Genomic DNA, 27,640 nt, shown 5'->3' on the forward strand with positions numbered 1-27,640 from the left:
TCCTCAGGTGACTGAGAATGTCAATTCAACAGTCTGTCAACAGTTTCATAAAGAGGGATGTCATAGTAGAGTGGCATAAACCCCTAATTACAGAGATTAATTCACATTTGAGAATTCAGTGGTTCAAAAACCATAAGCACCGGTCGACATAGATGTAGAGGCCTGAGTGCTTGACCCCTACAGTGAGGGGATCTGGTGGCTCTGGTATGCTGTGGGGGGCATTCTGCTGGCATGGTTTAAGTCCACTTGTCCCCTTAAAGGGAAGGGTCACTGCAAATCAATACAAAGTTGTTCTGAGTGATCACCTTTATCCTATGATGAAACATTTCTATCCGGATGGGAGTGGTCTCTTCCAGGATGACAATGCCCCCATCCATTAGGCACGAGGGGTCACTGGATGATTTGATGAATATGACACTGATGTGAATCATACGCTATGGCCTTCACAGTCACTGGATCTCAACTCAGTTGAACACCTATGGGAGATTTTAGATGGAACAAAACAAAAACAAAAGCAAATAATAAATACCTAAATATAAATTAAATTAATCAATGTATAACCTAAGTAGTTCAGAGAGTCTTAAGGCACTTCTATTTTCCTCTTTTTTTACGGATTGAAAGAAAAGTAATTTGTAAATGCGACAAAACTTCTACATTTGCAACAAAAATCTACATTTGTGTATGTAAAATTTACCCATAATCAAAATTATATTCCACATCCACATCTCCCTGTTGTGATTGATTCCTCATCAGACAATCTTTCAGTGTACACAGTTGAATTACTTGGAATATTGTTAGCATTACAATAGGTGGAAGAAAATAACCAACTTAGTGTCATAATCTCTTCTGATAGCTTATCAGCGCTTTCAAGCATCAAGTCTGGAAAGTCATGCAGGCAGGATATTGTGTTTGAAATCTTTCATGTGCTACTCAGGTTACATTATAGGGGATTGGAGGTCTTCCTTTGAGTTCCTGCTCATGTAGGAGTGAAAGGAAGTGAGACGGTAGACACATAGACTAAACAATCATAAAAACTACAGTTACGTACAAATATTGTGAAGTAAAGCAGAGGTTAAAACTATCGTAAAGGATTATATGCACAAAACCTGGCAGGAATACTGGGATTTAATTGACACAGGAAGACATCTTTACAGTTTTCAAAAGCATGTTACAGGTTTAAAACAAATACTCCGTAGAATAGACGAGCACCCTACTGGGTTATGTATACACTGTAATAAACCGGAAACTGTCAAGCATGTACTGATAAATTGCAATAGGTATGATGAAGAAAGAAAGGAATTAATATCAGTACTAAGTGGTGAAAAAACAATATTACATTGGGGAATCTGCTAGGGAAGACATCATGGAAAGTATGCAAACTTTTAATTAATTATTTAAGAGTAACAGGAATAATAGAGAGACTCCAGTCAACACTCTAGTCCAGTAGGTGGCGGTAATGCGCCTATAAGCCGGTTTGCCAACCGCCATTAAAACGCAAAGAAGAAGAAGTGATCGATTCCGTGTGATTGAGAATGAATTGGAAAGGAGTGTTTGCTGATATGAAATAGCCGTTCTCCGCATCGTTTAATTAGTCCAGGGTCATCTCCGCCAAATCAATTGCAAAAGGAACCGGAATGGAGGAATAAGAGGAAACAAATGACGGTTTTCGTAGTCAACTAGCGACCTAGCAAGCTAGCTGACGTTAGCTTCAAGCTCATATAGCCAGTCTGCAGCATCAGCAGCTGCTCATAATAAAATATATCAGCTGTCAAGGGAGCAACCAAAGGAAAATGTATGTTCTCTACACAATTATCGCCTCTTTAGTCTCTTTTTTAACTCTGAAATGGATGAAAAAAAGGAGGTATTGCACCGACCTGAGCAGACTTGATGGCAAAACAGTTCTTATTACAGGTAAATAAATAACATTTTGTCTAATATTCCTATCTGGTTACAGGTTATATTGATGGCTGTTAAAGAAGAATTACGATTACGATACTGTGCAAAAAAATTTAGGCACTTTAGATATTTAGATTTTCATCCATTAATGCAGTCAGAATCAGAAACAGGTTTATTGCCAAGTAGGTTTGCACATACAAGGAGTTTTCCCTTGGTGTTGTGATGCATAGCAATCAAAAAATTAAAAGGGAAGAGAAAACACAACAACCACAAAAGACAGCTGGTATCAATATATGATACATGACAATTTTACCATACCAATACCATTAGTGAGGCATCTGATGGGTCCTAAACTCATTCTGCAGCATCACAGTGACCCCAGATTTACAGCCGGTCAAGGAGTCTTGCAGCAGATGGTTTGGCCCCCACAGAGCCCTGGTCTCAACATCATGGAGTCAGTCTGGGATTATAAACAGGAGCAACTGAAACAGCCTAAATCCACAGAAGAAATGTGGCAAATTCTCCAAGATGTTTGGAACAAAGTACATGATAAACGTTGTGCAGGTTTACTGAGAAGAACTGCTGTTTTAAAGGCAAAGCGTGGTTGCACCAAATATTCATTTCATTTAGGTTTCTTCTGCTTACTAAACTTTGTATTAAGTTATTTGATGAATAAATTATTTTTGAATGCATCCTAGCGCCTAAAAATTTTTCACAGTACTGTATATACTTTATAATGCTGAATGACGTTATTTACTCCACAACATCACACAGTTAAATCGAGATGACTGCAGGCGTTAGTATCGCTGCACTCTTCAAGTCACCACATCGCATTTTCCTCACAAGCATGAATTTACCGTTTCTGTTGTTTTCTCACATTTTTGTAGGTGGAAACTCCGGCGTTGGGAAGGAAACAGCTGTTGCCATGGCAATGAGAGGCGCCCGTGTCATCATCGCTTGCAGAGACATGGACAAGGCTGAGAAGGCTGTGAGGGAGATAAAGTTCAAGAGTCACAATCTCAACGTCCTTCACATGGAGCTGGATCTGGCTAACCTGCACTGTGTGAGGGAATTCTGTAAGACCTTCCTCCAGAGAGAGAAGAGGCTCGACATCCTGATCAATAATGCAGGTGGGGTTGTCAATAACATGGAAGTCTCTTGATCAAAGGTAGAAAGAAGAGGCTTTTTTTTTTAAATAGACAACCTAGAAGTTAAAGCTGACTAGCATAAATGTATTGAGGATGCTGTATGCTGTACAGATTGTGAGGCTCTCTGAGGCTGATTTGAGATTTTGGGCTGTTTAAATAAAATGGACTTGACTTGACATAAGCTATCTGTGGCTAAAATAATAATTTTGCTCAGTATTGTGAGCAATTATCAATCAAAATTAATCAACAACTTTATTGATAATCATTTTAGTAATTTTTTTTACACAAAACATTAATAGACACAAACATTTACTGGTTCCAGCTTCTCAGATGTGATTATTTTATGTTTTTCCTTATCATACATGATCATAAACATAATGTCTTTGGGTTTTGGACAGTTGATCAGACAAACCAAGACATATGAAGACATTCTCTGTTACTCTGGGAAATTAAAACGGGCATTTTTCACTATTTTTTGACATTTTATAGACAAAACAATTCATCCATTAATCAAAAAAATAATCTGCAGATTAATTGATAATGGAAATAATTGTTAGTTGCAACCCTATTGTGACTGTATATTTTACTAAGATTATTTTTACTTGGCATATATAAATAAAAACTGACTTGACTTCTGTCATCTTTAGCAACACTGTTGCTCTGGGTAACATGTTACTTTAGCACCATGAACACTGTAGTTTGTTTTGAGTTAATCCCACTTATATGTATATATATATATATATATATATATGTATATGTATGTCCTGTTGCTGTAAATACTCATTATAGCAGAAAAACCAAAACCACAGCTGTTTTAGGAGATGGTTCAGCATTTTTTCAACATGAAAGTATATATTTGTAACCCATTTGGCAGGGGAAGCTCATGTGATTTGTTTTCTACACATAAAATGTATACATGAAATATACATAAAGCTGGATTTAGTAATAATACTAATATTAACAGAACATTTAACCAAAACAAATGGATTGAGATGTATTCCTCTATAGAAAATTCTGTAGTGGAAACTGTCAATCAATGGTTGGAAACAAAAGTAAACCATGTTATTGATTGGACAGTTTAACTGGATGCATCAGAGGAGGCACTTCTATCACCACTGATCAGCTGTAATTAATTCTCAAAGCCCAAATCATTGTTGCTACTTACTGTATGATCACGTGGAGAAAAGCAGCACCAGCTAAATGCTATACAGCATGTTTACCTCCACCTCATTGTTCTGACCTGTTTCTTCTCTCTCTGCGGGGCTTCTTCAGGTATGCCCGGCGTCCTCGACTGGACGGATGATAACTTCAGCATGTGTTTTGGCGTCAATCACTTGGGTCACTTCCTCCTCACTAATCTGCTTCTGCCTCGCCTGAAAGAAAGTGCCCCCAGCCGGGTGGTCACCCTCACGTGTTCCAGCTACAAATACCAGAAACTGGACTTCCAGGATCTCAACTACAACCTGCTGCCCTTCTTCACCTACTGTCGCAGCAAACTGGCCAACATCTACTTCAGTCAGGAACTGGCCCGCATCACTGAGGGGAAAGGAGTGACGTCCTACGCTGTGCACCCTGGTGAGAGGATTTATGGTTTTCATAGAGGGAAATAATGTGAGAGAGTGAGTTTAAAAGTCATAATTGAAAGAGAAAAAGAATGACTGACCTGTGTGTGCATGTTAGGTTGTGTGTTTATCTAAATCATTTTTCTGTTATTATCAATTTTAGAATATTTTCACTTTCTACAGTTGGTCCTGTAGTTCAAGAGTTTAAAAGCTTACATAGGAAAGGGAGAGGCAGCCCACACAATACAAACGTCCTTGTTTGCCTGGCAGAGTTTGTAGTTTTAATGTGTGGACAACTTCTCCTGTTTCTGCTTGTTCTGCAACCATTTCTGTACCCGACTGGGGTTGGATGTGCACATCATCCACCTTCTGTGTTTAAAAAGCTCACACGACAGTCCAACTTACTGGAAAATTGATTTAATGTCACCAAATTTGATGCTAAAGTCACAGAAGATTATTGACAACTGCTTCAGTCCTGAACTGTTTCTACTGCTGAGAAATTCTGGGAGGCTTAAGATTTCTAGTTGGCCCTAATTTCTATTGAGACATTTTTTGTACTTGTTTTCCCCTTCTTGTAAGAGCTGAAAGCATTAGTTGATTAATTGATTAGTCTATCGATAGAAATGAATCACTATTTTGATCATTATCATGTCATTTTCAAGCAAATGTTCCAATCGATTTGCTGCTGAGTTGTATAATTTCATAATTGTAAATTGAATATATTGGGGTTTTGGACTGTTGGAGGGACGAAACATGACATTTGAAGAGATAATTATTCACTCGGGGAAATTGTGATTATCATTTTCAATTATCTTATGACAGTTTATAGACCAAAAAACAAGTAATGGGAAAATAATCAGCAGATCAATCAGTAATGAAAATAATGTAAGTTGCAGCCAATAATTGAGCAATTTGTAAATTGTTTTTAAATAAATGATGTATTAATTAGGTTATTTTAATTTTCTTTAGCTTATAGATATAAATGAGATACATGACAATATATCCCATGAAAACACAGAAATTTGCCAACTATTGAAAGATTTGCTTTATGCTGCGTTATGGCAACACTGGATTTACAGGGTTTTTTTATCAGGTATAAGCTAAAAACAAATGATCTGATTATTTTATATATAAAAGGAATTTCCAGATTTTTTTTTTTACATTTACAGTACATGACAATATACTCAAAATCATGATATAAAATAACTGATACTGTGATAGATTTTACTCATATTGCTCAACCCTGACATAAAGTATTTTTGAATTTCTGACACTATTTCTATATTTTTTTTCCTGATATCTTTTCTTACATGTGTTGTTCCAGGTTTTGTCCAGAGCGGTTGGACGTGTCACTACTCCATCCTCTTCCGAATGCTAATGCAGGTGGTCATGTGGATGTTTTTTGTGTCGTGTGAGGTCGGAGCTCAGACTGTCATCTACTGCGCTGTCTCAGATGAAGTTGCCAAACACAGCGGAGGTTACTTCGTTGACTGCAGACCAACCACTCTACGGCCTTTCGCAAGAGACGCCGGTGTGGCAAAGAAACTGTGGGAGGCCAGTGAGAGACTGGTGAAACTGGCCTGATGGTGGAAGCTGGAGGAACTGATCCTTTGTTTTTATGACGATAGTTAACTGATGTAGATGCACTTTCTTTTTACATTGTTGTGTTTTTCATTTACATTTTGGTTGTGTTCACTGCAGATGTAAAGATTTCATGTTCCTTTATGTGCTTGTTTATTTTAAGAGGAAATGTTTCTTCTTATCAACACAACTTGTTTTTGTGGATAATAATTTTTCTGTGCACAAGTAAAAGACCCACTTTACAGTGTTTTCATTCTTTTTATAATTAAATTATAATTGAATGTTTCAAACACTTCGATTGTGTAACACATAAATTGACATGGTGATTATCCTACGTGTGTGCGTGTGTGTATGTGTGTGTTGGCATTGTGGCTGTATCATGGTGCTGTTCTCCCTGGTGTAAGCATTGAATATCTTCCTCTGGTACATCATCAATATATTCATCCACAGACTCAGTGTCATTATCAACACACGTGCACACGCAGGCACAGAAACATACACATGTGTTACTTGGAGCAGCTACGGCTGAGGAGGTAGAGCAGGTCGTCCACTAATGAGAGGGTCTGGTGGTTTGATCCTCAGCTCCTCTGCGTCTGTGTCTAACCGTGTGTCAAACCTGATTCTAGGATCCACTTAGTAGATATTAAAATAATTGCTTATGGTCTAACTGCATCCCATCACATCTCCATGCAAGATATTTTCCTAAGAGTGGTCTAAGACCAGTCAAAAAACTTTTAGTATATAAATAAAAACAAAATGTCTTTAAACAATTAAATACTCAGGCACATGCATGTATTTTATATATGAAGTTGTTTGGATTTAAACGTTAAAAAATTATATTTATCTTACCAATTGCTGGCACTGTATCGCATGTGACTTTACTTCCTGATATGATATCTCCACCCTAGACAAAAGATCAAACCACTTCAGCCCCTCATTTCATTGGACAGTCATGTCTTGTGATTATTTATATATATATATATATATATATATATATATATATATTATATATATTATATATATATATGTGTGTGTATATATATATATATATATATATATATATATATATATATATATATATAAATAATCACAAGACATGACTGTCCAATGAAATGAGGGGCTGAAGTATATATATATATATAGGGGCTGAAGTATATATATATATATATATAGGGGCTGAAGTATATATATATATATATATATATATATATATATATATATATATATATATATATATACAAAAAATGTATGCGGCGGTGTGAGGTCCAAAAAGATGGTTTGTTAGTCAGAGAAACACATGTTGGATGTAAGAGAACAGAGCAATAATCCGAAGAATCAGAGAACAATAGAGGATTAATATTATTATGCAGAAGAAACCCAAACTGACAAAAGTAGCCAAAGGGAAACTAGAAAGAGCCAACTGCAGAGAAATGATTGAAGAGGCATCAACCTGCCGTCCATCTGTGTCCTGTTTGTGCTTTACTTTGTGTGACTGCGCCCCCTGCTGGAGCTCATTCACTCTCTGAACTGCCTCTAATCTGTCAGTCGGACTCGAGTGCTGTTCCTCAAAGTGACATGCAGGCTGAGTGAAGAACCGCTCACTCTCAGTGCTGATGGTCAACAAGTGATCCTCGTATCCTGATTTTTAAGGCTATGAAACACACTAAGAAGAACAGGAGAGCAACTCATTTTTACTGTACATGCTGCTATTTCTTCTTTTTTTTGGAAGGGAGTGAGGGTCATGTTGCTCAGCATGATCACACATGAATGCCTTCAGGTAACCTTTGACCTTTTAGTATTAGAACAGGGTCAACTAGGCATGAACATCATGACTGGATGAAACATGAATACTTTGGTTTTAGAAGTTGATTATTATCTCTTGATTGTTTTATTTTTTTTATTTAATGAATGATTATAGATAGATGATATAGTCTATAGTCTGTAATATCTTATCATAGTGAAAAATGCCTGTTACAACATCCCAGAGAGGAAAGTGGTATCTTAAAATAGCTTGTTGTGTCCGACCAACTGTCCAAAACCCAGACATTCAATTTACAAGGATATACAGCTAAGAAAAAGCTTTTTTCCTTAATAAACGGCTTCAACTAATTAACGGTTGATGAAGTTGTTGTGAATCAATGTTCTGTCAGTAAACTATAATTGTTTCAGCATTATGTCACAAACACTTTTCAAGCATGACATACAAGTCATCAGTGTTTGTAAAAATCATACAGTAGGTTTTTGGTGGAGTATTACTTTAACATCTGTAACATAGAAACAGCACCATCTGGTGGAGACACAATCAAATGGCAGTTTTATTTCAATCAGCTCTCCACCCATAACACAAGTAAACGAAACTGAAAGATTTACATTGTTGAACAGATCGCAGACGCCATTACGTTACAGCGCGAAATCTCTACTGAAAAACACACACTCGGAGGATAAAGTTGAAGAGACTGTAATTTGGTGAGTCTGCGACTTGAAGAATATTTAGAAATCTGAGAAAATGGCTGAAAGAGCTCTTTTGGAAAGTTACCTGAGTTGTCATGTGTGTTCAGAGACTTTCAGAGATCCTGTGTCTCTGACCTGCAACCACAGCTTCTGTTCAAGCTGTCTGCAAAAATTCTGGGAACAAGCTAAAAACAAAAACTGTCCCATTTGTAAAAGAAAATCCTCAAAGGATTTTCCACATGAGAACTTTGCACTAAAGGAACTAGCTGACTCATTTGCGGGAAGACAGAAAACTGGATCATCTGAGACAGAAAAAGGAAACAGGAATCTAATGGTGGTGTGTAGCAAACATCAAGAAGAGCCTAAATTGTTCTGTGAGGATGAACAGAGAGTTGTGTGTCCTGTCTGTGAGTTTTCTCTCCACCAGAGTCACAAGGTGGTTCCTGTAGAACAAGCAGTCAGTGACCTGAAGGACCAGCTGAAATCTGACTTAAAGTCTCTACAGGACAAGAGGAACAAATATGAAGAAGTGGAGAAAACATACAATGAAGTGATTCAACACTCCAAGAAGCAGCTGTTGTCCACAGAGAAGCAGATCAGAGCAGAGTTCAACAAGCTCCACCAGTTCCTGAAAGAGGAAGAGGAGTCCAGACTGGCAGCTCTGAGGGAGGAAGAGGAGCAGAAGGGGAAGACTATCAGCAGAGAGATGAAGAGGATTCAGGAGCAGATCTCCTCTCTGTCAGACAGTATCTCTGCTGTTGAAGAAGACCTGCAGAAACACAACGTGTCATTCCTCAGCAGTTATAAACCCACTCAGACCAGAGCCAGAGACCAGTGCTCACTGTCAGATCCACAGCTGGTCTCAGGAGCACTGATAGATGTGGCCAAACACCTGGGCAACCTGTCCTTCAGAGTCTGGGAGAAGATGAAGGAGAAGGTCCACTTCAGTCCTGTCATTCTGGACCCAAACACTGCACATCCCCTTCTTTGTCTGTCTGATGATCTGACCAGTGTGAGATGTGGAGACACAAAGCAGCAGCTCCCTGATAATCCAGAGAGATGCACTTATTTTGCAGATGTTCTGGGCTCTGAGGACTTCAGCTCAGGGAAACACAGCTGGGAGGTGGAGGTGGGAGACCATCCTGGCTGGAATGTGGGTTTGGCTAAAGCGTCAGTTGACAGGAAGGGAAAGATATTTGTTACACCAAAATATGGAATCTGGTGTTTATGGCATGGTGATGGAAAATACACTAATGGTCTTAATAAGACTGTCAGTGTGAAGAAGAGTCTCCAGAGGCTCAGAGTCCAGCTGGACTATGACAGGGGGGAGGTGTCCTTCTACGACCCTGAAGACATGACTCACATATACACTCACAGAGACACTTTCACTGAGAAACTCTTCCCTTATTTCAGCATTGGACCAGCTGGTGATGCTAAAACCACTGATATCAAAATCTGTCAAACTTAGATTTCTCTGTGATGTTCAGGAAGGTTTGTGAGATGTGATTTATTAGAATTTGAGGAGAATAATTAGATCTACAGATTTATTTTCTCACTATCAGTTAGTGATTTATAGGTGAGAGTAATGCATTTAACATTTACTTTTTAATGGTTTAATCATCCAGGGTTTGTTTTTCTTGTTATTTTTTTCAAAGTGTATTTATAATAATACATTCAGACGTTTTACAAATGTTTTCTTTTTAAAATAAAGGGAAAACTTTTTTTTACTGTGAAGAATGGACAGAACAGGGAATCTTGACGTAATAATTCACCTGTTTATTTACCATGTGTGTTATTAATCACAGATATCTACTGATTGTCAAACCTTTTCTATATATTCATTCAGTTTTATCCATGAAAACAAACTGAACCTTCTTCCTGATTTGTGATACTTTAAATTGAGAAAATTCTGCAGAAATTAATGTTCACAGTTTTTTGTTTCTCTCTCCAAGGTTCAGTCTTAATTACAGCAGCCCGAAATAAAAAAAAAATTGAAAGTGTCCATCAAATACTGACACAAAGATCATGTAGATCACAGGTTGGGCTGCACCGGATGACATTTTTTTTATTATCTATTAATTTGTTAATGCTTTTATTCATTGATCAAACATTTAGTCAATAAAAAAAAAGAAAATATACATCAAATATGATCAATCATCAGTCCTAATGATATGTATTCAAAAAGATTGACTGTAAAGCCCTGACCCTCATGTTGAACTGTGGATTTTAAAGGTTGTTAGTAGTGATCACCTTTATCTTTCGGTTTCAGCATTTATTTCTCAATTCTTGAACATTTATAAAGTTGGAGCTGCTGTTTGTTCCTGTGTGTTTATGTTAATCATCACTTCATGTCAGATGTGAAACACATCAGCACATGTGAGTCTGTGCTGAATGAATGTCAGGATTTACACTGATTAACTGTGTCTTCAATTTATGATTTATTCAACAAGTTGTATGTTTTCTATCAGGTGAACAAATGTCCTGATCAAAACAAGAGTTAAATGATTTCCTGGGTTACTTCTGTCAATAAAAATCAAAATCAAAGCTGTGCTGCAGTTTTATGTGTCTGAAAACACAGAAAGACATTCACGTTTCTATTTAAATTGTCATTTTATTGATAACACCTTAACACATTTTCTTGAAGTTAGAGAAACACGTGTAGCACGTAAGAGAACAGAGCAATAATCTGAAGAATCAGAGAACTAGAGGATTAATATTATTATACAGAAGAAACCCAAACTGACAAAAAGAGACAAAGGGAAACTAGAAAGAGCCAACTGCAGAGAAATGATTGAAGAAGGTTGGAAACAGAGGGACCAGGGAAAAAAGAGTGAAAGACACCCTACGAGGAGAAGCCAACTCAGTGTTGTCAGTGCAACTTAGTCACTGGCTGGAGAAAGAAGATAGCAGAGGTTCAGAGTGAACACAGAGGCTCCAGTTTATCTCAGTAAAGCTTCATCTGACTAAACAGCTGACAGGAAGGCAGCAGAGCTCACTGACCTCAAGAGACTAGAGGAGGACAGACATTAGTTTATATGTAGGGCTGCACAATTAATCATTTTCAATCATGACTCAGCTCTGATCATTCATATAGAATAACGATTTATTAGTGGTGTTGGTACATTTCATTTCATTAAGAATGTGGCTGCAAACAGTTAAGATGCTGATATAAGATGAATGAAGGAGAATCATTTTGTTCCCAAATCACTGAGGAAAATAATTGTGCAGCAACATCATGATCATGATCTCAATCTGTAATCAGAACGATCAATTTAGTCATAATTGTGCAGCCCTGATCAATAATTATAATGGAAGCTGGTTCTTATTCTACAGTGATAAACTGCTGTTGTCTCTGACTGGATCGTCTGTTAGATTTGACACTAAAGTCGACTTATTGTGCAGCTACATTAGAAGCATCAACCTGCCGTCCGTCTGTGTCCTGTTTGTGCTTTACTTTGTGTGACTGCGCCCCCTGCTGGAGCTCATTCACTCTCTGAACTGCCTCTAATCTGTCAGTCGGACTCGTGTGCTGTTCCTCAAAGTGACATGCAGGCTGAGTGAAGAACCGCTCGCTCTCAGTGCTGATGGTCAACAAGTGATCCTCGTATTCTCTCAGCTATGTTCAAAAGGCACTGACAACACAGAGCCCCGTAGAAAAGCATGCGAAATAATCATCATCATCATCCTCATAGTCATCCTTAGTGCCACAGTCATCAATATAATCATCCTGATCATCATAGTCATCTTCATTATATCATCTTGAGACAAAAATAGTTATATGCACTTAAAAAGCTGAGAAAATAGAAAGAGAAAGGTGGAGTATACCAGCATTCAGTAGAAAACGAGGAACCAAATAAAAAGAGAAAAAACACAAAAAAAAAACAAGTGTCCTGCTGACTGTCATGCAAAGGAAATGCCAGCTATGCTGCTAGTTAGTGGCAGTTGTGTAATACTGTGTACTCCTTCATGTTAAATATGTGAGTCTTATTATACTGGTTTTCAAAACTAGTAAACACACTAAGAAGAACCAAAGAACAACATATTTATACTGTACATGCTGCTATTTCCTCTTTTTTTGGAGAGGAGTGGGCAGGACTGTTTTTAGGCTCCAAAGAGGAAGAAGAAATATTTTGTAATCAATTTCAGAAACCTGATCTACTCTTAAAAGTCTGTCACACTGATATCCAATGTGCCCCTTACATTAAAAAAACACTAAACACCTGATACTGAGAGGAGACTGCAGGCAGACTCTGTAGGAAAAACACACTGCTGTGTAAAACAAACATAATATGATCCACAGCAGGATAATTCATAACCAGGATATAATACGATACTATATGTGCAGTGTTTGCCTATGTATGGATCGGTTCACAGGAGTTTGAGCATCACCAGGGTACATCGATAAGAATTTAAGGGACGACTGATTTTTCCATTTAAGCCATTTACTGCCAACATGCATACATGTAGGCTAGAGCAATAGAAGATGATGAAGCTTGTGACGGTTATGTTTTTTTTTTGTGTGAACAGAAAATGATGAACAGAAAAACTCAAAAATTACAATATATAGTTAAACAATATATAACATCACACATTTAGGTATCTAACAAACAGCGAATATTAGGGCTGAAATTAATACGTCACAGCAAACTTTACATTTAACAATTACACAGTGAAAGAAGTTTTAAATATTCTAATTTAAGTTATAAGGATTCTAGATGTTGCATCTCCTAAATTAAGAACTAGAGAGAATGAGTTATGTGCAATGTGCACTTACACACAACTATAAATCTGTAGGCTCAAAGCAAACAGGCCAGGTGACCATTATGTCATTTACCAGTATATACTGGTCAAGTGCTTACTCACATTCAATCTACATGAATCCAAAAATAACCATTAAATTATAACATATGAAGAAAGTAATAAACTCACTTTAGTCACACACAGCCATAGGTGTGTATGTGAAACACAGGTATAGACGACCCTCACATGTGGTTAGTGGTGCTGCCGGCCAGAACAAAGGAAATGGGTGAGATATCAGTAGACCATGATTAGGAGTGAGTGAGCTCAGGTGAGAATGGGCGGATCCACACCAAGTAGGCGGAGGATTGTTGAATAGTGTGGGTCTATTCTACAATGGAAAAACATATTTTCAATATAGAAATGACAGAGACTGTCTGGGATGTTCAGGAGTCAAAACACTCCTGCACAGATGATCAGAAACCTGGATAATATTCATCAATAGTAAAGGGATACTAATTACCAAATTGTGTTATATCATAACTTTAATATGATTAAAATTAGGATTATTCATAACAGGCTCTAGTCTCCATGTAAATGTACTAACTGACAGAACAGAAGTTGAGTGAAATTTAATTAAGTTACAATTTAAAATAATAGAATATTGTAAAATGATTAAACTTTTCATAAATGGCTCTGCTTAAACTATTTATCGGTTGATGAAGTTGTTGTGAATGAATGTTCTGTCAGTCAATTATAATTGTTTCAGCACTATTTCACATCCACTTTTCAAGAAGAGATGCTTTCATTGTTAAAATATATCAGTTTTTGGTGGAGTATTCCTTTAACATCCATAACACAGATACAGCACCATCTGATGGAGACACAATCAAATGGCAGTTTCATTTCAAACAGCTCTCCACCCATAACAAGTAAATGAAACTGAAAGATTGACATTGTTGAACAGAGCGCGGGCGTCGTTACGTTACAGAGAGAAATCTCTACTGAAGAACACACACTCGGAGGATTGAACAGAGAAAGTTGAAGGGACTGTAACTTGGTGAGTCTACAACTTTAAGAAAATCAAAAAATCTGGGAAAATGGCTGAGAAAGCTGCTCTTTTGGAAAGTTTCCTGAGTTGCCATGTGTGTTCAGAGACTTTCAGAGATCCTGTGTCTCTGACCTGCAACCACAGCTTCTGTTCAAGCTGTCTGCAAAAATTCTGGGAACAAGCTAAAAACAAAAACTGTCCCATTTGTAAAAGAAAATCTTCAAAGGATTATCCATCCATCAACCTTTCTCTCAAAGACCTGGCTGACTCCTTTGCAAAGACGCAGAATAATGATTCATCTGAGACAGAGAAAGAAAAGGAGAAAGAGGAAGTGGTGTGTGATAAACATCCAGAAGTCCCTTATTGGTTCTGTGAGGATGAACAGAGAGCTGTGTGTCCTGTCTGTGAGTTTTCTCTCCACCACGGTCACAAGGTGGTTCCTGTAGAACAAGCAGTCAGTGACCTGAAGGACCAGCTGCAATCTGACTTAGAGTCTCTACAGGACAAGAGGGACAAATACGAAGAAGTGGAGAAAACATACAATGAAATGGTTGAACACTCCAAGAATCAACTGTTGTCCACAGAGAAGCAGATCAGAGCAGAGTTCAACAAGCTCCACCAGTTCCTGAAAGAGGAAGAGGAGTCCAGACTGGCAGCTCTGAGGGAGGAAGAGGAGCAGAAGGGGAAGACTATCAGCAGAGAGATGAAGAGTATTCAGGAGCAGATCTCCTCTCTGTCAGACAGTATCTCTGCTGTTGAAGAAGACCTGCAGAAACACAAGGTGTCATTCCTCAGCAGTTATAAACCCACTCAGACCAGAGCCAGAGACCAGTGCTCACTGTCAGATCCACAGCTGGTCTCAGGAGCGCTGATAGATGTGGCCAAACACCTGGGCAACCTGTCCTTCAGAGTCTGGGAGAAGATGAAGGAGAAGGTCCACTTCAGTCCTGTCATTCTGGACCCAAACACTGCAAACCCCTGGCACTATCTGTCTGATGATCTGACCAGTGTGAGACACGGAGACACATATCAGCAGCTCCCTGATAATCCAGAGAGATGCACTAAGTATTCCACTGTTCTGGGCTCTGAGGGCTTCAGCTCAGGGAAACACAGCTGGGAGGTGGAGGTGGGAGACCATCCTGTCTGGAATGTGGGTTTGGCTAAAGAGTCAGTTGACAGGAAGGGAGAGATATTTGCCTCACCAGATTATGGAATCTGGTGTTTACTGCATCTCAGTGGAAAATACACTAATGGTCTTGGTGAGACTGTCACAGAGAAGAAGAGTCTCCAGAGGATCAGAGTCCAGCTGGACTACGACAGGGGGGAGGTGTCCTATTACGACCCTGAAGACATGACTCACATCTACACTCACAGAGACACTTTCACTGAGAAACTCTTCCCATTTTTTAACCTTGGAGAGGCTGTTGATGCTAAAACCACTGATATCAAAATCTGTCAAACTGAGATTTCTCTGTGATGTTCAGGAAGGTTTGTGAGATGTGATTTATTAGGATTTGATGGAATAATTAGATCTACAGATTTATTTTTGTCAATATCAGTTAGTTCTTTAGGGGTGAAAGTCAAGAATTTGACATTTACTTTTTATGTGTTGATTATTTTTAAAGTAATTCAGTGAAGTAAAAAATGTACTAATAATACATTCAGAGTTTTTACAAATGTTTAGATAGAAAACATTTACTGTGCAGAATGGACCAAACAGGGAATGTTGATGTAATAATTCACCTGATCTTTATTTACCATGTGTATCATTAATCACAGACTTCTGACTGTCAAACCTTTTCTATATATTCATTCAGTTTTATCCACAAGAACAAACTGAACCTTCTTCCTGATTTGTGATACTTTAAATTGAGCAAATTCTGCAGAAATTAATGTTCACAGTTTTTTGTTTCTCTCTCCAAGGTTCAGTCTAAATTACAGCAGCCCGAAATAAAAAAAAAAGAAATTGAAAGTGTCCATCAAATATTGACATAAAGATCATGTAGATCACAGCTTGGGCTGCACCTGATGACATTTTTTTTATTATCTATTAATTTGTTAATGCTTTTATTCATTGATCAAACATTTAGTCAATAAAATAAAATGAAAATATACATCAAATATGATCAATCTTCAGTCCTAATGATATGTATTCAAAAAGATTGATTGTAAAGCCCTGACCCTCATGTTGAACTCTGGATTTTAAAGGTTGTTAGTAGTGATCACCTTCATCTTTCTGTTTCAGCATTTACTTCTTAATTCTTGAACATTTATAAAGTTGGAGCCGCTGTTTGTTCCTGTGTGTTTATGTTAATCATCACTTCACACGTCAGATGTGAAACACATCAGCACATGTGAGTCTCTGCTGGATTGATGTCAGGATTTAATTTTATGATTTATTCAAAAAGTTGTATGTTTTCTATTTGGTGAACAAATGTCCTGATCAAAACAAGAGTTAAATGATTTCCTGGGTTACTTCTGCCAGCTATGCTGCTAGTTAGTGGCAGTTGTGTAATACTGTGTACTCCTTCATGTTGAATATGTGAGTCTTATTATACTGGTTTTCAATGCTAGTAAACGCACTAAGAAGAACAGAAGAACAACACATTTATACTGTACATGCTGCTATTTCCTCTTTTTTTGGAGGGGAGTGGGCAGGACTGTTTTTAGGCTCCAAAGAGGAGGAAGAAATATTTTGTAATCAATTTCAGACACCTGATCTACTCTTAAAAGTCTGTCACACTGATATCCAATGTGTCCCTTACATAAAAAAAACACTAAACACCTGATACTGAGAGGAGACTGCAGGCAGACTCTGTAGAAAAAACACACTGCTGTGTAAAACAAACATAATATGATCCACAGCAGGATAATTCATAACCAGGATATAATACGATACTATATGTGCAGTGTATGCCTGTGTATGGATCGGTTCACAGGAGTTTGAGCATCACCAGGGTACATCAATAAGAATTTAAGGGACGACTGATGTTTCCATTTAAGCCATTTATTGCCAACATGCATACATGTAGGCTAGAGCAATAGAAGATGATGAAGCTTGTGACGGTTATGTTTTTTTTAAATAAATGATGAACAGAAAAACACAAGAATTACAATATACAGTTAAACTATATATAACATCACACATTTAGGTATCTAACAAACAGTGAATATTAGGGCTGAAATTAATACGTCACAGCAAACTTTACATTTAACAATTACACAGTGAAAGAAGTTTTAAATATTCTAATTTAAGTTATAAGGATTCTGGATGTTGCATCTCCTAAATTAAGAACTACAGAGAATGAGTTATGTGCAATGTGCACTTACACACAACTATTAATCTGTAGGCTCAAAGCAAACAGGCCAGGTGACCATTATATCATTTACCAGTATATACTGGTCAAGCTTTTGCTCACATTCAATCTACATGAATCCAAAAACAACCATTAAACTATAACATATGAAGAAAGTAATAAACTCACTTTAGTCACGCACAGCCATAGGTGTGTATGTGAAACACAGGTACAGAGGACTCTCACATGTGGTTAGTGGTGCTGCCGGCCAGAACAAAGGAAATGGGCGAGATATCAGTAGACCATGATTAGGAGTGAGTGAGCTCAGGTGAGAATGGTTGGATTCACACCAAGGAAGTAGGCGGAGTATTGTTGAATGGTGTGGGTCTATTCTACAATGGGAAACAATATTTTCTTAATGCAGAGGTATTTCACTGTAAAAAAAAAAAAAAAAAAAAAAACAACAACATCTTAATTGCTTTACTAATTTTAATAATTCAAACTTCAGGATCACTACTGATAGTACCTGCACTTCAATGCAGAAATGACAGAGACTGTCTGAGATGTTCAGGAGTCAAAGACACTCCTGCACAGACGATCAGAAACCTGGAAAATATTCATCAATCATAAAGGGATACTAATTACCAAGTTGTGTTATATCATAACTTTAACATGATTAAAATTAGGATAATTCATAACAGGCACTAGTCTTCATGTAAATGTACTAACTGACAGAACAGAAATTGAGTAAAGTTTAATAAAGTTACAATTTAAAATAATAGAATATTATAAAATGATTAAACTTTTCATAAATGGCTCTGCTTAAACTATTTGTTGGTTGATGAAGTTGGTGTGAATGAATGTTATGTCAGTCAATTATAATTGTTTCAGCACTATTTCACATAAACTTTTCAAGTATAGACGCTTTCAGTGTTTGATAGTTAAAACATACAGTCAGTTTTTGGTGGAGTATTCCTTTAACATCTGTAACACAGAAACAGCAACATCTGGTGGAGACACAATCAAATGGCAGTTTCATTTCAATCAGCTCTCCACCCATAACAAGTAAATGAAACTGAAAGATTTACATTGTTGAACAGAGCGCGGACGTCGTTACATTACAGAGAGAAATCTCTACTGAAGAACACACACTCGGAGGATTGAACAGAGAAAGTTGAAGAGACTGTAATTTGGTGAGTCTGCAACTTAAAGAAAATCTAGAAATCAGAGGAAATGGCTGAAAGAGCTCTTTTGGAAAGTTTCCTGAGTTGCCATGTGTGTTCAGAGACTTTCAGAGATCCTATGTCTCTGACCTGCAACCACAGCTTCTGTTCAAGCTGTCTGCAAAAATTCTGGGAACAAGCTAAAAACAAAAACTGTCCCATTTGTAAAAGAAAATCTTCAAAGGATTATCCATCCATCAACCTTTCTCTCAAAGACCTGGCTGACTCCTTTGCTAAGAGGCAGAATAATGATTCACCTGAGACGGAGAAAGAAAAGGAGAAAGAGGAGGTGGTGTGTGATAAACATCCAGAAGTCCCGTATTGGTTCTGTGAGGATGAACAGAGAGCTGTGTGTCCTGTCTGTGATTTTCTTCTCCATCACGGTCACAAGTTGGTTTCTATAGAACAAGCAGTCAGTGACCAGAAGGACCAGCTGAAATCTGACTTAAAGTCTCTACAGGACAAGAGGAACAAATACAAACAAGTGGAGAAAACATACAATGAAATGGTTGAACACTCCAAGAAGCAGCTGTTGTCCACAGAGAAGCAGATCAGAGCAGAGTTCAACAAGCTCCACCAGTTCCTGAAAGAGGAAGAGGAGTCCAGACTGGCAGCTCTGAGGGAGGAAGAGGAGCAGAAGGGGAAGTCTATCAGCAGAGAGATGAAGAGGATTCAGGAGCAGATCTCCTCTCTGTCAGACAGCATCTCTGCTGTTGAAGAAGACCTGCAGAAACACAAAGTGTCATTCCTCAGCAGTTATAAACCCACTCAGACCAGAGCCAGAGACCAGTGCTCACTGTCAGATCCACAGCTGGTCTCAGGAGCACTGATAGATGTGGCCAAACACCTGGGCAACCTGTCCTTCAGAGTCTGGGAGAAGATGAAGGAGAAGGTCCGCTTCAGTCCTGTCATTCTGGACCCAAACACTGCCAGCCCCTGTCTCTATCTGTCTGATGATCTGACCAGTGTGAGACAGGGAGACACAGAGCAGCAGCTCCCTGATAATCCAGAGAGACACACTAAGTATCCCGAAGTTCTGGGCTCTGAGGGCTTCAGCTCAGGGAAACACAGCTGGGAGATGGAGGTGGGAGACCATCCTGACTGGCTTGTGGGTTTGGTTAAAGAGTCAGTTGACAAAGGAGAGGCAAGTGTTTCACCAGAATATGGAATCTGGTGTTTAATGCATCGCGATGGAAAATACACTAATGGAGCTGGTGAGACTGTCAGTGTGAAGAAGAGTCTCCAGAGGATCAGAGTCCAGCTGGACTATGACAGGGGGGAGGTGTCCTTCTATGACCCTGAAGACAAGACTCACATCTACACTCACAGAGACACTTTCACTGAGAAACTCTTCCCTTATTTTGATATTGAAGAGGCTGGTGATGCTAAAACCACTGATATCAAAATCTGTCAAACTGAGATTTCTCTGTGATGTTCAGGAAGGTTTGTGAGATGTGATTTATTAGGATTTGAGGAGGATAATTAGATCTACAGATTTATTTTGTCACTATCAGTTCTTTATATGTGAGAGTCATGCATTTAAAGTAAAAAATATTTTTCTTCAAAGTGTATTTATAATAATACATTCAGACTTTTTACAAATGTTCTCTTTTTAAAATAAAGGAAAAACTTTTTTTACTGTGAAGAATGGACAGAACAGGGAATCTTGACGTAATAATTCACCTGTTTATTTACCATGTGTGTCATTAATCACAGATATCTACTGATTGTCAAACCTTTTCTATATGTTCATTCAGTTTCATCCATGAAAACAAACTGAAACTTCTTCCTGATTTTTGGTGCTTTAACTCAAGAAAATTCTGCAGAAATTAGTTTTAAACAGTTTTTCATTTCTTCTTCAAGGTTAATTTGAAAGTGTCCATCAAATATTGACATAAAGATCATGTAGATCACAGCTTGGACTGCACCTGATGACAATTTTTTTTTTTAATTATCTATTAATTTGTTAATGCTTTTATTCATTGATCAAACATTTAGTCAATAAAATAAAATGAAAATATACATCAAATATGATCAATCTTCAGTCCTAATGATATGTATTCAAAAAGATTGACAGTAAAGCCCTGACCCTCATGTTGAACTCTGGATTTTAAAAGTTGTTAGTAGTGATCACCTTTATTATTCTTAATTCTTTTATTTATTTCTTAATAATTTGTTCCTGTGTGTTTATGTTAATCATCACTTCACATTTTAGATGTGAAATACATAAGCACATGTGAGTCTGTGCTGAATGAATGTCAGGATTTACACTGATTAACTGTGTCTTCAATTTATGATTTATTCAAAAAGTTGTATGTTTTCTATCAGGTGAACAAATATCCTGATCAAAACAAGAGTTAAATGATTTCCTGGGTTACTTCTGGCAATAAAAATCAAAATCAAAGCTGTGCTGCAGTTTTATGTGTCTGTAAACACAGAAAGACATTCACGTTTCTATTTAAATTGTCATTTTATTGATAACACCTTAACACATTTTCTTGAAGTTAGAGAAACACATGTAGCACGTAAGAGAACAGAGCAATAATCTGAAGAATCAGAGAACTAGAGGATTAATATTATTATACAGAAGAAACCCAAACTGACAAAAAGAGACAAAGGGAAACTAGAAAGAGCCAACTGCAGAGAAATGATTGAAGAAGGTTGGAAACAGAGGGACCAGGGAAAAAAGAGTGAAAGACACCCTACGAGGAGAAGCCAACTCAGTGTTGTCAGTGCAACTTAGTCAGTGGCTGGAGAAAGAAGATAGCAGAGGTTCAGAGTGAACACAGAGGCTCCAGTTTATCTCAGTAAAGCTTCATCTGACTAAACAGCTGACAGGAAGGCAGCAGAGCTCACTGACCTCAAGAGACTAGAGGAGGACAGACATTAGTTTATATGTAGGGCTGCACAATTAATCATTTTCAATCATGACTCAGCTCTGATCATTCATATAGAATAATGATTTATTAGTGGTGTTGGTGCATTTCATTTCATTAACAATGTGGCTGCAAACAGTTAAGATGCTGATATAAGATGAATGAAGGAGAATCATTTTGTTCCCAAATCACTGAGGAAAATAATTGTGCAGCAACATCATGATCATGATCTCAAACTGTAATCAGAACGATCAATTTAGTCATAATTGTGCAGCCCTGATCAATAATTATAATGGAAGCTGGTTCTTATCCTACAGTGATAAACTGCTGTTGTCTCTGACTGGATCGTCTGTTAGATTTGACACTAAAGTCGACTTATTGTGCAGCTACATTAGAAGCATCAACCTGCCGTCCATCTGTGTCCTGTTTGTGCTTTACTTTGTGTGACTGCGCCCCCTGATGGAGCTCATTCACTCTCTGAACTGCCTCTAATCTGTCAGTCGGACTCGAGTGCTGTTCCTCAAAGTGACATGCAAGCTGGGTGAAGAACCGCTCACTCTCAGTGCTGATGGTCAACAAGTGCTCCTCGTATTCTCTCAGCTATGTTCAAAAGGCACTGACAACACAGAGCCCCGTAGAAAAGCATGCAAAATAATCATCATCATCATCCTCATAGTCATCCTTAGTGCCACAGTCATCAATATAATCATCCTGATCATCATAGTCATCTTCATTATATCATCTTGAGACAAAAATAGTTATATGCACTTAAAAAGCTGAGAAAATAGAAAGAGAAAGGTGGAGTATACCAGCATTCAGTAGAAAATGACGAACCAAATAAAAAGGAAAAAACACCAAAAAAACAAGTGTCCTGCTGACTGTCATGCAAAGGAAACGCCAGCTATGCTGCTAGTTAGTGGCAGTTGTGTAATACTGTGTACTCCTTCATGTTAAATATGTGAGTCTTATTATACTGGTTTTCAAGGCTAGTAAACACACTAAGAAGAACAGAAGAACAACACATTTGTACTGTACATGCTGCTATTTCTTCTTTTTTTTGAGGGGAGTGGGCAGGACTGTTTTTAGGCTCCAAAGAAGAGGAAAAAATATTTTGTAATCAATTTCAGACACCTGATCTACTCTTAAAAGTCTGTCACAATGACATCCAATGTGTCCCTTACATAAAAAAAACACTAAACACCTGATACTGAGAGGAGACTGCAGGCAGACTCTGTAGAAAAAACACACTGCTGTGTAAAACAAACATAATATGATCCACAGCAGGATAATTCATAACCAGGATATAATAAGATACTGTATGTGCAGTGTATACCTGTGTATGGATCGGTTCACAGGAGTTTGAGCATCACCAGGGTACATCGATAAGAATTTAAGGGACGACTGATGTTTCCATTTAAGGCATTTACTGCCAACATGCATACATGTAGGCTAGAGCAATAGAAAATGATGAAGCTTGTGACGGTTATGTTTTTTTTTAAATAAATGATGAACAGAAAAACACAAGAATTACAATATACAGTTAAACAATATATAACATCACACATTTAGGTATCTAACAAAACAGTGAATATTAGGGCTGAAATTAATACGTCACAGCAAACTTTACATTTAACAATTACACAATGAAAGAAGTTTTAAATATTCTAATTTAAGTTATAAGGATTCTAGATGTTGCATCTGCTAAATTAAGAACTACAGAGAATGAGTTATGTGCAATGTGCACTTACACACAACTATACATCTGTAGGATCAAAGCAAACAAGCCAGGTGACCATTATATCATTTACCAGTATATACTGGTCAAGTTTTTACTCACATTCAATCTACATGAATCCAAAAACAACCATTAAACTATAACATATGAAGCAAGTAATAAACTCACTTTAGTCACACACATCCATAGGTGTGTATGTGAAACACAGGTACAGAGGACTCTCACATGTGGTTAGTGGTGCTGCCGGCCAGAACAAAGGAAATGGGCGAGATATCAGTAGACCATGATTAGGAGTGAATGAGCTCAGGTGAGAATGGGCGGATCCACACCAAGGAAGTAGGTGAAGGATTGTTGAATAGTGTGGATCTATTCTGTAATGGGAAACAATATTTTCTTAATGCAGAGGTTTTTCACTGTAAAAAAAACCCCATCTTAATTGCTTTACTAATTTTAACAATTCAAACTTCAGGATCACTACTGATAGTACCTGCACGTCAATATAGAAATGACAGAGACTGTCTGGGATGTTCAGGAGTCAAAGGCACTCCTGCACAGACGATCAGAAACCTGGATAATATTCATCAATCATAAAGGGATACTAATTACCAAGTTGTGTTATATCATAACTTTAACATGATTAAAATCAGGATTATTCATAACAGGCACTAATCTTCATGTAAATGTACTAACTGACAGAACAGAAGTTGAGTAAAGTTTAATAAAGTTAAATTTAAAATAATAGAATATTATAAAATGATTAAAATTGCCATAAACAGCTCTGCTTAAACTATTTATTGGTTGATGAAGTTGTTCTGAATGAATGTTCTGGTAGTAAATTACAATTGTTTCAGCACTATTTCACATAAACTTTTCAAATATAGACACTTTCAGTGTTTAATAGTTAAAACATACAGTAGGTTTTTGGTGGAGTATTCCTTTAACATCTGTAACACAGAAACAGCAACATCTGGTGGAGACACAATCAAATGGCAGTTTCATTTCAATCAGCTCTCTACCTGTGACGCAGGTAAATGAAACTGAAAGCAGGTTTACAGTGTTGAACAGACCGCAGACGCCATTACATTACAGAGTTAAATCTCTACTGAAGAGCACACACTCGGAGGATTGAACAGAGAGAGTTGAAGGGACTGTAATTTGGTGAGTCTGCAACTTAAAGAAAATCTAGAAATCAGACGAAATGGCTGACAAAATTGCTCTTTTGGAAAGTTTCCTGACTTGCCATGTGTGTTCAGAGACTTTCAGAGATCCTGTGTCTCTGACCTGCAACCACAGCTTCTGTTCAAGCTGTCTACAAAAATTCTGGGAACAAGCTAAAAACAAAAACTGTCCCATTTGTAAAAGAAAATCATCAAAGGATTATCCATCCATCAACCTTTCTCTCAAAGACCTGGCTGACTCCTTTGCTAAAAGGCAGAATAACGATTCATCTGAGACGGAGAAAGAAAAGGAGAAAGAGGAAGTGGTGTGTGATAAACATTCAGAAGTCCCTTATTGGTTCTGTGAGGATGAACAGAGAGTTGTGTGTCCTGTCTGTGAGTTTTCTTTCCACCAGAGCCACAAGGTGGTTCCTGTAGAACAAGCAGTCAGTGACCTGAAGGACCAGCTGAACTCTGACTTAAAGTCTCTGCAGGACAAGAGGAACAAATACAAACAAGTGGAGAAAACATACAATGAAATGGTTGAACACTCCAAGAATCAGCTGTTGTCCACAGAGAAGCAGATCAGAGCAGAGTTCAACAAGCTCCACCAGTTCCTGAAAGAGGAAGAGGAGTCCAGACTGGCAGCTCTGAGGGAGGAAGAGGAGCAGAAGGGGAAGACTATCAGCAGAGAGATGAAGAGGATTCAGGAGCAGATCTCCTCTCTGTCAGACAGCATCTCTGCTGTTGAAGAAGACCTGCAGAAACACAGCGTGTCATTCCTCAGCAGTTATAAACCCACTCAGACCAGAGCCAGAGACCAGTGCTCACTGTCAGATCCACAGCTGGTCTCAGGAGCGCTGATAGATGTGGCCAAACACCTGGGCAACCTGTCCTTCAGAGTCTGGGAGAAGATGAAGGAGAAGGTCCACTTCAGTCCTGTCATTCTGGACCCGAACACTGCAAACCCCCGTCTCTATCTGTCTGATGATCTGACCAGTGTGAGACGTGGAGACACAAAGCAGCAGCTCCCTGATAATCCAGAGAGACACACTAATTATCACACTGCTCTGGGCTCTGAGGGCTTCAGCTCAGGGAAACACAGCTGGGAGGTGGAGGTGGGAAACTATCCTTGCTGGAATGTAGGTTCGGCTAAAGAGTCAGTTGACAGGAAGGGAAAGCGATTAGCTACACCAGAATATGGAATCTGGTGTTTACTGCATCGCAGTGGAAAATACACTAATGGTCTTGGTGAGACTGTCAGTGTGAAGAAGAGTCTCCAGAGGATCAGAGTTCAGCTGGACTATGACAGGGGGGAGGTGTCCTTCTACGACCCTGAAGACATGACTCACATCTGCACTCACAGAGACACTTTCACTGAGAAACTCTTCCCATTTTTTAACCTTGGACCAGCTGGTGATGCTAAAACCACTGATATCAAAATCTGTCAAACTGAGATTTCTCTGTGAAGTTCAGGAAGGTTTGTGAGATGTGATTTATTAGGATTTGATGGAATAATTAGATCTGCAGATTTATTTTGTCACTATCAGTTAGTGATTTATAAGTGAGAGTAATGCATTTAACATTTACTTTTTAATGGTTTAATCATCCAGGGTTTTTTTTTTCTTTTAAAGTAAAAAATATTTTTTTCAAAGTGTATTTATAATAATACATTCAGACGTTTTACAAATGTTCTCTTTTTAAAATAAAGGGAAAACTTTTTTTTACTGTGAAGAATGGACAGAACAGGGAATCTTGACGTAATAATTCACCTGTTATTTATTTACCATGTGTGTCATTAATCACATATCTACTGATTGTCAAAACTTTTCTATATGTTCATTCAGTTTTATCCATGAAAACAAACTGAACCTTCTTCCTGATTTTTGGTGCTTCAACTCAAGAAACTTAATTTTAACAGTTTTTCATTTCTTCTTCAAGGTTAATTTGAAGGTGTCCATCAAATATTGACATAAAGATCATGTAGATCACAGCTTGAGCTGCACCTCATGACAATTTTTTTATTATCTATTAATTTGTTAATGCTTTTACTCATTGATCAAACATTTAGTCAATAAAATAAAATGAAAATATACATCAAATATGATCAATCTTCAGTCCTAATGATGTGTATTCAAAAAGATTGACAGTAAAGCCCTGACCCTCATGTTGAACTCTGGATTTTAAAGGTTGTTAGTAGTGATCACCTTCATCTTTCTGTTTCAGCATTTATCTCTTAATTCTTGAACATTTATAAAGTTGGAGCTGCTGTTTGTTCCTGTGTGTTTATGTTAATCATCACTTGTGAAACACATCAGTACATGTGAGTCTGTGCTGAATGAATGTCAGGATTTACGTTGGTTAACTGTGTCTTTGATTTATAATTTATTCAAAAAGTTGTATGTTTTCTATCAGGTGAACAAATGTCCTGATCAAAACAAGAGTTAAATGATTTCCTGGGTTACTTCTGGCAATAAAAATAAAAATCAAAGCTGTGTTGCAGTTTTATGTGTCTGTAAACACAGAAAGACATTCACGTTTCTATTTAAATTGTCATTTTATTGATAACACCTTAACACATTTTCTTGAAGTTAGAGAAACACGTGTAGCACGTAAGAGAACAGAGCAATAATCTGAAGAATCAGAGAACTAGAGGATTAATATTATTATACAGAAGAAACCCAAACTGACAAAAAGAGACAAAGGGAAACTAGAAAGAGCCAACTGCAGAGAAATGATTGAAGAAGGTTGGAAACAGAGGGACCAGGGAAAAAAGAGTGAAAGACACCCTACGAGGAGAAGCCAACTCAGTGTTGTCAGTGCAACTTAGTCAGTGGCTGGAGAAAGAAGATAGCAGAGGTTCAGAGTGAACACAGAGGCTCCAGTTTATCTCAGTAAAGCTTCATCTGACTAAACAGCTGACAGGA

General features: G+C 37.7%; 5 protein-coding genes across 5 annotated transcripts; all 5 read left to right on the plus strand.

The window, feature by feature from the left end:
* Positions 1-1,481: 1,481 nt before the first annotated feature.
* Positions 1,482-6,434, plus strand: si:dkey-174n20.1 (uncharacterized protein LOC796174 homolog). Its single transcript, XM_067570675.1, has 4 exons — positions 1,482-1,911; positions 2,784-3,026; positions 4,317-4,619; positions 5,931-6,434. The coding sequence occupies exons 1-4, from the start codon at positions 1,791-1,793 to the stop codon at positions 6,188-6,190; spliced, it is 927 nt and encodes a 308-aa protein (XP_067426776.1). The 5' UTR covers positions 1,482-1,790; the 3' UTR covers positions 6,191-6,434.
* Positions 6,435-8,342: 1,908 nt separating this feature from the next.
* Positions 8,343-11,410, plus strand: LOC137168179 (nuclear factor 7, brain-like). The gene has a single exon (XM_067570686.1). The coding sequence runs from the start codon at positions 8,694-8,696 to the stop codon at positions 10,104-10,106; it is 1,413 nt and encodes a 470-aa protein (XP_067426787.1). The 5' UTR covers positions 8,343-8,693; the 3' UTR covers positions 10,107-11,410.
* Positions 11,411-14,217: 2,807 nt separating this feature from the next.
* LOC137168186 (nuclear factor 7, ovary-like) lies at positions 14,218-16,904 on the plus strand. The gene has a single exon (XM_067570694.1). It carries the CDS (start codon positions 14,476-14,478, stop codon positions 15,901-15,903), a length of 1,428 nt encoding a protein of 475 aa, XP_067426795.1. The 5' UTR covers positions 14,218-14,475; the 3' UTR covers positions 15,904-16,904.
* Positions 16,905-18,718: 1,814 nt separating this feature from the next.
* LOC137168195 (nuclear factor 7, brain-like) lies at positions 18,719-20,482 on the plus strand. The gene has a single exon (XM_067570705.1). It carries the CDS (start codon positions 18,956-18,958, stop codon positions 20,375-20,377), a length of 1,422 nt encoding a protein of 473 aa, XP_067426806.1. The 5' UTR covers positions 18,719-18,955; the 3' UTR covers positions 20,378-20,482.
* Positions 20,483-24,410: 3,928 nt separating this feature from the next.
* LOC137168206 (zinc-binding protein A33-like) lies at positions 24,411-27,472 on the plus strand. Its single transcript, XM_067570714.1, has one exon. The coding sequence runs from the start codon at positions 24,755-24,757 to the stop codon at positions 26,180-26,182; it is 1,428 nt and encodes a 475-aa protein (XP_067426815.1). The 5' UTR covers positions 24,411-24,754; the 3' UTR covers positions 26,183-27,472.
* The last annotated feature ends 168 nt before the right edge of the window (positions 27,473-27,640 follow it).

This window comes from Thunnus thynnus, chromosome 2 (assembly GCF_963924715.1).
Source record: "Thunnus thynnus chromosome 2, fThuThy2.1, whole genome shotgun sequence".
Lineage (NCBI taxonomy): Eukaryota > Metazoa > Chordata > Actinopteri > Scombriformes > Scombridae > Thunnus > Thunnus thynnus.

Coding starts and splice junctions, on each gene's coding strand:
- si:dkey-174n20.1 (XM_067570675.1), top strand. CDS start 1,791: ATGTATGTTCTCTACACAATTATCGCCTCTTTAGTCTCTTTTTTAACT. Junction 3,027..4,316: donor CATCCTGATCAATAATGCAG/GTGGGGTTGTCA, acceptor GGGCTTCTTCAG/GTATGCCCGGCGTCCTCGAC. Junction 4,620..5,930: donor GTCCTACGCTGTGCACCCTG/GTGAGAGGATTT, acceptor GTGTTGTTCCAG/GTTTTGTCCAGAGCGGTTGG.
- LOC137168179 (XM_067570686.1), top strand. CDS start 8,694: ATGGCTGAAAGAGCTCTTTTGGAAAGTTACCTGAGTTGTCATGTGTGT.
- LOC137168186 (XM_067570694.1), top strand. CDS start 14,476: ATGGCTGAGAAAGCTGCTCTTTTGGAAAGTTTCCTGAGTTGCCATGTG.
- LOC137168195 (XM_067570705.1), top strand. CDS start 18,956: ATGGCTGAAAGAGCTCTTTTGGAAAGTTTCCTGAGTTGCCATGTGTGT.
- LOC137168206 (XM_067570714.1), top strand. CDS start 24,755: ATGGCTGACAAAATTGCTCTTTTGGAAAGTTTCCTGACTTGCCATGTG.